General features: G+C 53.9%; 3 protein-coding genes across 3 annotated transcripts; 1 reads left to right on the forward strand and 2 right to left on the reverse strand.

Annotated features, from left to right (window-relative positions):
* Window positions 1-1,671: 1,671 nt before the first annotated feature.
* PG986_009458 (uncharacterized protein) lies at window positions 1,672-2,646 on the forward strand (the record flags this gene model as incomplete). Its single annotated transcript, XM_066845680.1, has 3 exons — window positions 1,672-1,752; window positions 1,832-2,101; window positions 2,161-2,646. 3 exons carry the CDS (start codon window positions 1,672-1,674, stop codon window positions 2,644-2,646), a joined length of 837 nt encoding a protein of 278 aa, XP_066698078.1.
* A 1,321-nt stretch (window positions 2,647-3,967) lies between these two features.
* On the reverse strand, window positions 3,968-6,776 carry PG986_009459 (involucrin repeat protein; the record flags this gene model as incomplete). The annotated part of the gene is made up of 3 exons (XM_066845681.1): window positions 3,968-4,057; window positions 4,156-6,540; window positions 6,603-6,776. Coding segments are annotated over 3 exons (2,649 nt in total), but the record flags the coding sequence as incomplete, so codon positions are not given.
* Window positions 6,777-8,842: 2,066 nt separating this feature from the next.
* Window positions 8,843-9,733, reverse strand: PG986_009460 (uncharacterized protein; the record flags this gene model as incomplete). Its single annotated transcript, XM_066845682.1, has 2 exons — window positions 8,843-9,403; window positions 9,479-9,733. The coding sequence occupies 2 exons, from the start codon at window positions 9,731-9,733 to the stop codon at window positions 8,843-8,845; spliced, it is 816 nt and encodes a 271-aa protein (XP_066698080.1).

The following is a 9,733-nucleotide window of genomic DNA, read 5'->3' on the forward strand; positions in this document are numbered from 1 at the left end:
CAGCTCGAAGAAGGAAACAAGGCTAGTAGTACCAGCATTCTGCCAACACTACCAGCAGTAGATTGGTTGACGTTGGTGTGCTTTCTTCTTTCAGCGCTGTTGGCTCTCGATTGGAGCCGTCGCAACCGTAGAATCGGAGATCTGCCACGATGGCGCCGAGCCAGACAGCAGTCAATTGATGGATCACTTCTTTGTTGATATCATAACCCATATGCATATCCTCTTCCCTTCCAAGACACAGACTAGCCTGAACGAGCCGGCTTGCCGGGCCCGCCAGAGGTGATGATGTACTGTATGTAGTTCCTGTCGGAGCTTCGATTCCCAGGAAACAAAAAACGGGTCACAGAACCCCCCCACAATGAGGTAAGTGTAGGTAAGCAATGGCGGGTTGACATGAACGGCGGGCACGCTACAGCCACCGATTGAACTAGGGAAGGCGGGCGGGAAACAAATGCGAACGATTCTGATGCGGACGTAGGTGATGATTGCGGTACTAGCAGGAGCTGGCTCGTCAGGGAGGTCGATGCCCAGGTGCTAGGCAGGGATATAGGTTGCTGGGAGGTAGGAGAGGACAGGCAGACAGGGGCAGAGCTTTTAGAGCAGGTGGAGAGGGAGGTTGGTGCAAATACCACGACGTGCTGCTAGCGGCTGCAACCTGCAAAGCAACTTAAACCCGCATGGCATGGATGGGACATGCTAGCGAATGACAAGCTGCCATGGAAAAAGAGGGCAGTCAATACACGACTTACGTAGTAGGTCTGCATCGTCGGTCTGTAGAACAGGCTTGAACTGAGTTGCAGGACCAAGGAAACACAGGTTTGCCGGCTCGCGGATGGTAGACGATGGGATTATATAACGACCTGCCGCCCTCCCTCCCCTTCGACTCTCTCCCTGGACTCAACCACCACACAAGGATCCTCACTCTTCGACCTCTAACCTTAATACCATATCCCGACCTACTTTAGGTACCTAATACTCCCACTAATCACTTTCAAGAGATGTAAGTCAACATTGTCACCCACCTGCTCGGACACTGCTTGCCGGAACGGGGCTGCCTGCCAGACATCAGAAACGAAACACGGGATGGAATGGGATGCAATAGGATGGGATGCAAGTGTGGCTTCAAGTGTTGCCGGCCCCTTCCTTCCTTCCCTCTCCCTGGACCACCTTCCACCTTCCACCTTCCCTATACCGTGCTGCAACTGCACACATGTACTCTCGTCAGAACTCCAGCCTCTGTACTCGCAGTCGCAGTTGCACCTGCCGCGAGTAATCTGAGATGGCTTCTGTACACATCATCGGTCAGAACTCTCACGCCAACCATCGCACCTTCCCTGCCTCTCTTCCTGTCCTCCCCGAGACTTCCCAGCAACGTCCAACCAAGACAGATCTCTGCAGTCGAGGCCCATTTGAATCCCCAAATTCCCTCTGCTCGTCTCCCAAGTCTCTTCTTCTTCCACATCGCACTCCAACTTTCAGACTTTCACCGTTCTCGTCCAAACATCCACAGCATCTCCCAAGTCTTGTCTTTCTGCAGAACAAGCCTTCTCGTCTATCTTGTCCTTTTGGCACCGTTTCGAGCATCATTTTCTTGTTCAGACTAAACACATCCGTACAATACTCACGCGTTCTTCGTCGCCAGATCTCTCGAACCAATACACACCCGCCAAAATGAAGAGTGCTATTATGATCCTGGGTGCTTCCGCCCTTGTCTCGGCCCAGTCGCTCCCTGATAACTTCCCTCAGTGTGGCGTAAGTACTATCTCCCTGCACTCATCAAGCATGTTGAAACCGTCCTTGCAAACTAGGTGCTAACTCTACCTCAATATAGACTGTCTGCATTCCCAGCATGGTGAACAAAGCCTCCGACTTCAACTGCAGCGGCGGTGATTGGCGCTGTCTGTGCTCCAACAAGGATTTCATCTACGGCATTAGAGACTGCTCGGATCAATCCTGCCCTCAGAGTGATGCCGCCGTCGTCAAGATGTGGGGCAAGACCCAATGCGCTTCCGTTGGTGTTGACATCGAAGGCATTGGCGGCTCCGTCACTGGCTCGGCTCCCTCTGCCACCACCACTGTGACTGCTACTGGCAAGTCTGGTGTAAGTGACCACGTTGCATTCTGACATCCATTTCGATCGAATACTTACAAAATATACAGGACTCTTTGAGCAGCTCGGCAACTGCTACAGGCTCCCAGAGCGCAGTGACGACCTCTGACATCCTGTCCACTATCACCTCCGATGGATCAACCATCACCTCCACCGTTTCACAGACTACCATCTTTGGTGGCGTCCCCGTCCCTATCAGCACCCAGGACGTTGTGACTACCATTGAGTCTGATGGTTCTTCCATCACCTCCACTGGCAAGTCCACCATCTTCAGCAGCGCTAGCGGAACCGACAGCGCGAGCCCTTCCGAGACTCAGTCTGGATCTGCCTCCGTTACCACCAACACCTCCGAGGTCGAGACCACTGTCACCAGCGATGGTAGCACTTTCACCACCAAGACCCAGGCCGAGTCAACCTCCACCGCCACCAACCCGGAGGCTCCTTCTCAGACTTCTTCCAACCCCGCTGCTATGAAGACCATTGCCCCGGCGGGTGCTTTCCTTGCCGCTGCCGGTTTCGGTTTGATGATGCTGTAAAGTCGTCGATTGCTTCCTAATTTCATCGAAGACGTTACGAGCTCTTTTCGTTTCTACACGTTCAACATTTCTGGCGCGCAAGGCAATGACGGATGACATAATGATATTGGTTTTTCATGCATGGACTTTGATGGGTGGGGATGAAGTAAAGGTCCCATCGCTTTTACGACGCAACGAACTTACAATAGGGCCTGTCAGCTGGGGTTCTGTATCATGTACAAAAAGGGGACGAGGCTTGGGATGATGGGCCACTAATACCGTATGATTTAAGATACCCAGCCCTGGACGCTTATCGTCCAGGTAGTGGAAATTGGCTCTCTAGCTACGAAGTCACTATTGATAAAAGACCATAACGCTGGTGGCAGCATACCAAAGTTCTGCAAGTGTCCCAAACTGTCATGATTTTCTCTGTTGTAGTATTTGATATTTAACTCGAGTATAATCGCCCTCCGAGCCTACCACTAGGCAACGTTCCCACCGAGTTTTCTTCTGTTAGAAACGTTGCGAATTTCCTACGTGAAGCAGTTATCATCCCTCTATGTATGATCACTCTATTCAATGTTCACGACCATGTTGGAAGGTAATATAACATGCAAGTCGGTGTTCAAGCGACGCCCGGCCTACCAATGGGCAAGCGCAATGTGTCAGCCAAGCATATAGTGGCTCTCTTCGAATACATAAAATACATACACATCATCATGTGAGGCGTGCTCGCCTAGTCCACCACTCCGGCTGTAACCATTTCTTAACCCGTCACCCCGGACGACCAAATATGTACTATAGTAGCAACAAACAGCAAGATAGATAGATCCAATAGTCTTCATTCCCTCCAAACCAACCAATGCAAGTGCCACCACATGTTCTCCAAGGGGAAAAGGAGGCAGGCACAGCTGCCCTGTCCCACATTCCCTTTCTACCCAAAAAATATAAAATAAAAGCAAAACGGCCAGAAAAAGAAGCGAAAAGCAACAATGGAGCGCAGTCTATATGAATGGGCTCGCATGTCCAAATCCAAATAGACCCGATACCCAACAAGTAGAAGTAGGTAGGTAGATGTAGAGCGTTTGTGTCGTGAGAGATAAGAGTAATTTGTACAGGCGAACAGGTAGGATGAATAAGTGTGCGAAGAGATGTGTTGTGACCAGGCCAGAGGACGTAGTAATAAGCGAGGAAACAGCGTAGGAATAGGAGTGTGTTGGGGGAGGGGGGGCATATATAATGAGTAACAATCGTGAGGGGTCCTGATATAAACCGCAAAAAGGAGGAACAAAAGATAGGAGTCGAAATGGAGGTGCCAGCAAGGACTTTTTCGAGGTTATACCCGCGGGCTGAGGGGGCTCTTGCCGGGGCCTTGGGCTCTCTTGAGTGCGCGGAGCTCTTCTTCGAGTTTTCTGCGGTTTGCTTGCTCGGCCTGTATTGCAGATTGGTCAGCTTTTTGTTACGTTTCGGCATTTGGGTGTAAGTGGCTCGGTCTGGGCGAGTGTGTACATGAGAAAAATCAGTACTTACCCTGAGTTGTTCGTCGTGTTTCTTCCGTTCGGAGCGGAGGGCCTCGCGGTAGGAGTCCGTCACGATGGAGCTGCCGCGCGATCCGCCAGGGGAAAGGGGCACCATGCCGGGGCTCAGAGCACCGCGGGAGAGCTTCTCGCGGTCGAGGGCCTCCTGGAGCTCCTCCTTCTCGCGGCGGGCCTGCTGGGACGTCTTGTCGAGCTCGGCCTCGAGGTCGGCGATCTTGGCCTCGGCATCGATGGCCTGCTTGGTGATGTCCTTGAGGTCCTTGACAGTGCCGCGCAGCTCCGTCTCGAGCTCGGCGACGCGAGGCTGGAGCTCGTCGACCCGGGCCTGTAGCTGTTTGGTGCCGTCCTTGTCGTACAGGGCCGCGGCCTCGAGGGCGCGCTCGCGGCGGCTGCCGTAGGCACCGTCCAGCTCCGCCTCGGCCATGGTTGCGCGCATCTTAAACTCGGCCAACTGGCCCATCAGCTCCTCGATTTCGGACTGCTTGGCCTTTAGCTCGTCCGCCTTGGCCGTGACGTCGGCCTCCTTCGCGGCGACGGCCCTGTCCGCCGTGCTCTTGGCCTCGTTGGCGTCCCGAAGCTGCGCCTTGGCAATGGCGACGTTGGCCTCGGCCGTTGACAGGCGCATCTGGATATCCCGGCTGTCGGCTTCCAGCGACGCAATCTTGGCGTTGCGTTCCTTGAGCTTTTCCGTGGCTTCCTTGATAGCTGCCTCTTGTTCCGAGTCCATCTTCTGGCTGTTATGCGCTGTATCGAGTTCCGTTAGGGCGTCGGAGAGCTGTTGGCGTATGCCGTCCGCCTCCCTTTCTAGCTGGGCTAATTGGCTACGCGTTTGATCAATTTCCTCGTCCTTGGCCTTCATGGCTTCTTCCTTCTCCACGTCCGACTTGTTGTTCAGCTCGCGCTGCTGCTTGATCTGTCGCTGAAGGACACCTTGCTTATCCTTGAGGCTAGCAGCCTGTGAGAAGAGCCACTGTACCTTGGCGGAGAAGGCCTGGAGCGAGTAAGTCTCATTGGGGTCGAAGCCTTCGTTGTCGGACATGTCCTCCTCCTCGGGACTGTAACCCTTGTCCATGCGCGTCTTCCTACGGTCGCGCTTGCGCTGCTCGGCATCTGCTAGGCCTGTCTGGATGATATCCCACAGACCCATAAGGACAGCCTCGGACTGCTCCCCCTTTTGTTTGTCTGCCGAGCTTGCCGTCGAAAGGGCCGCGGCTCGCTCCATAAGCTGTCCTGCCTCGCGAATACCGTCCTGCATGTAATCGAACTGATCATTTAGATCAGCCTCCTCTAGAGGTGGGCTAGGATAACCAACGCTGCCGTGTGACAGGAGAAGCGCCTGCATCTGCTGATTGGCGGTATGGAAGGCCTCTATAGCTTCGGGGTTGTTGCCTTGGCTGCTTCTGATCTCTGCCAGCGCTCCTTCTAGGTAGTCTAGGTGGCTGCCTATCATCTCGCCGGGTTCTAGCTGACCAGAAGGAGGTGCTTTGTAGGCATTGTTCTTGGCCGGGTTCGCGTTCACCACGAGCTCCCGAAGCTGTTGGTTGTACATCTCCAACTTCCGTTCTGTGTCGGTTATCAGCTGGTCGTTGTTACCTTGCCCCTTAAGTTCCTCCAGTTGTGTCCTTAGAGAATCCGCTTCTTGTTTGAGCTGGATGTTTTCCATGCGTAACCGGTCACTCTCCTCCGTCAGTTCTCTCGTTTGTTGTCGTACGGGCGATTTTGGGGGTATCTCTATGGTATTCTTCTTCGGAATATCCGCACCAAAGTTGGCCATGTCCTCGATGGACTGATACAAGCTTCCTTCGTCGAATAGTAAGTCGTCTGGCGGCTCTAGGCTGTTCCGACCATTCGACCCGGTAAACATGCTTTCGGGGCTTGCGGGTATGCCGTTCAGCGATGGCATCTTGGGGGTTGATGTGCCCTTGGTAGCAACCTTGTGCGTCATCTGCAGGATGCCGGCGGTGTGCTGGAGCAGCCTCCTTTGCGGTTCCATCACGCGCTTCTCCAACTGCCAGAGCTCCGAGGCCAAATCTTCGCATTTCTTCTGTATCGCCTCCCGCTCAGCTTCCGCCTCGCGAGCGGCGTCGCCTCCAGATGCTCTGTTCCCTAAGAGGCCTCGCTTGGGGTTGGTCGGCGAGTATAGCCTGGCCATGGAGATGGCAGCATCTCGATATTTGGACTGGATGGCCAGACTGGAGCGCGTCTTCTCTATCCGCTGGTTGAGGAGTTGGCATTGCTTCTTCAAGTCGTCCACCTCCTCCTGGGACAGGATCTCGTACTCTTTGCTGTCGAGCATAGCAGTTTCGGTAAGCAGGTGTACCTGCACGGGGTCTTTCAGATCTACAAGCACCGAGCTCTGCACTCTATCGGGGTTCATCTACGCAAGTAAATTAGTATGCTAGGGGGCGGCCGGGCATGGTCAAGATGGGCATGTCCTACAGGATTATAGCGCGGCTTCGTGTCGCCATTATCGGCCTCGTGCCTGTAACCATCGACGAGCAGACTTGGTTTCGGTCCCTGATTCGTGCGCAACGGCTGCAATGGTTGCAGTGGTCGGATCCCTCCTCCCTCGTAGCCATTGGCACCCGGCCCTCGACTAGAGAAGGCGTTCATCTTGGACTCCTACGACCGACTTCCTAGCACCAACAATAACAATCTTGAATGGATCGCACTCGTCGTCACAGCAAAGACATGGTATAGTTTTCGAAGCGACCTATGGCTCTTTCCGAATTTTTCTCCTCTCTCTACCTTTCCTGATCCGCGGTTTGGTGTTCGTTACGGAATCGATCGATGGTTCCGTACCATGGATGGGGAGACGCGCGAAACTCGAGGGCCAAATTTCCGGGCGGCTATGTAACTTTTTTACGGGGTACACCAGACAGATAGGGAACGCGGAGATTATCGAACACGCGCGAGAAGACAAAGGCCGGGAGGACTGCGAAAAGTAATTATCCAACAAGAAGTCTTATTATAGGGCGCAAGGGCGGGCGAAGGTGAGTGGATTATAGCGAAGAAGCAATGAGTGCCGGGTATCGATCGAAGGAAAAGTGGTATGTAGTGAGTGAGTGTAGTGCAGAACCGGGAAAAAAGGAGGAATTGGGAATTGATGATGGAACGCTTCTGCCGGCGGCGGCTGATTATTACATTTGAAGTATGGGGTTGGACGACAGATGGACAAGGATGGGATGATGGGGTGTGGTCACTGTGGTTTGGGTGTGGCAGGCCAGGCAGGCAGAGGAAATCCATTGCCAAACATGCGGTACTGTGGCAGCGCCGGATCGCTGCATCGCTGCTCCAGGTACCTTGAAGAATGGAAATGGCGGCTTATGCAGGTCCGGGCGGGTCAGCGCAAGAAAGAAAGTTACTCGTTAGGGGCATGTTAAATTGGGCGTATGTAAAACAAGAAATGGCTGACATGCTGGAACACTGCAACACCCCCCCTCAATCCCTGCTAATCTGCCATTTACAGTAACGGCGCAGGTCGCCGGCCTGGCGGGATCCCCAGCTAGCCCCCCAGAAGGGCAATAGTCCCAGAAGAATCTGGTGAATCACATCGACTCCTACGCTCTGCCTCGTTCCTTTCCTCTTGCTAGCCCCGGGCGTAACGTGCGTGGCTGGCGTGGCAGAAAGTCTGTCCAAAAATGGTTCCGCTAATATTGCGTCTTCATTCGCCATGCTTCTCTAGACGTCTTTTGCCTACTGCATGCTGCTTACTAGGGTATGTGACCGACGCAGTCGTGTGCTCGCTTAGCCAACCCGCAAACATTTCTATAAATAAGCCAACGTTTGGCTTCGGCACACACTCGTGGTGTGCATCGCCTCCTCCGACTAAGAACTACCAGGTCATGCTACGCGTACGGCGTGCGAGGCAGCGTTCCTAAGAGTAAGGTTGCGAAGTGGACAGTCGCACAGCTTGAAGTGAGACCCTGCCGACATCTGTGCGGCACGGCTATCAGCCGAACACATTACACAGCACAAACACCCACACAGACCCTGCCAGCGGCGCGGGCCTGGTATGTTAGATGATAGGTAGGTTTGGATGACCGCCGATTGAGCGTGCGGGAATGCTTGAGGAAGCGCAGTGGGCTGTGTGCAAACCTTTGATGTTTCTTCTACCCGCGTCGCCACGTTGCAGTTGCAGCGGTGCTGGTTGGAGAGAGAAATATTGAATATACCTACATAAATACATGGATACGTGCATGCCGTTAATTTCGCCTATCTGCCGCTGGGCACGAGTGGCAGGAGGCATGGGTGTCGAGGCTCAGTCAGCTGATACAAGCCAGCGCCTACTGCATTCCGTACGCAGGCCGCCGTACGAGTCACTTCGTAAATAGTAAGCCGTACATATTAGCGTTGACTATAAGCCTATTCTTATACTTGAGCATCGTTTAGCTATGATCGCACTTGCTAGGCTCGCGTTGGCCTCAGTCAACTTCAACTTTGGCACGCCTGAGCCGCTCTCCGAAGCTTGCGGCCAGCGACAGCTATTACTACGCCCTGGTGTGCCATCTGAAGGGACCGACCGATATTCGAATCCACGGCAGCGGGCCCAAATCCGGAAGGACTGCATGCATATACTTTCATTGCAGGCCGAGCTCCCACGCATCACTTATTGGCTTCGACGGATGTACGTAGGTAGGCGCTTTATTTAGCAGAGGATATAGTCTCGTTAACGATTTCTAGAAAGCTCCTCGAAAGGTGTCCATGAACTGCTGGCCCATGGTTCTGCGTCGGCCAGCTTCTCCTCCTACTTGTGCACCACTGGTCGTGGCGGTCGACGCGTCCTCCCCTTCTAGTCTGCGCCTCAAGCCTTCGAATTCCTCACTTCGTCGCTGCGTACGGACTCCCACCATCCAGCCGGGAAGCCGCCACTTGGTCAACGATCGTGGCAAGATTTCCATTCTCCACGAGTATCCCACAACCCAGCCGATCAGAGCGCCCAAGAGTGACCCGGGCCACTGCGACAGTGCCAACTGGCCGGCCATCATGTAGATGTACGATTTGTTGGAGAACGTAATGCCGGGGACTTGCCCATTTGCCGGCGCGGACGACGATGTGGCCAGTCTGTATTTGTACATGTGCGGTACCATAGCATGGTATTGGGCGAGCACCGCAAATATGACCGGTGTCGGTCCTGCAGGGAGATAGTTGAACAGACCGAGGGTAAGTGGCCGCAGGACGAAGGCGAGGATGCCAGGGGTTAAAATGCTCGTAAGCATTAGTGTCACGATGATGAAAGACTACCAGTTGCATTAGTTATCAACGAAAAGTATAGCCTGAGCGAGTACCTCGTGCGATCGTCCTCGGCAACTTACAGCGTACTTCCTCGATCCCCAGAAACGCTCAATTGTTCGCATATGGTATAGCGTCATGCCGGCGAAGAGCACCTCGGAGGAGTTGGTGTAACATAGCTGGAATATCAACGTCCGCCATGTCTGATGGAACCGCCAAAGGTGGGTGTCGACCAGGATGTAGCAGTAGTGCTTGACGTCCAGAAGGCTGGCAGCAATGGATGTGCCGATGAGTCCATAGACAAGACCACGGGAGATGGGTGCGTTCGTGAAAGACAT

The sequence above is a fragment of the Apiospora aurea genome (assembly GCF_038362705.1).
Source record: "Apiospora aurea strain CBS 24483 chromosome Unknown utg000006l_segment0_segment0, whole genome shotgun sequence".
Lineage (NCBI taxonomy): Eukaryota > Fungi > Ascomycota > Sordariomycetes > Amphisphaeriales > Apiosporaceae > Apiospora > Apiospora aurea.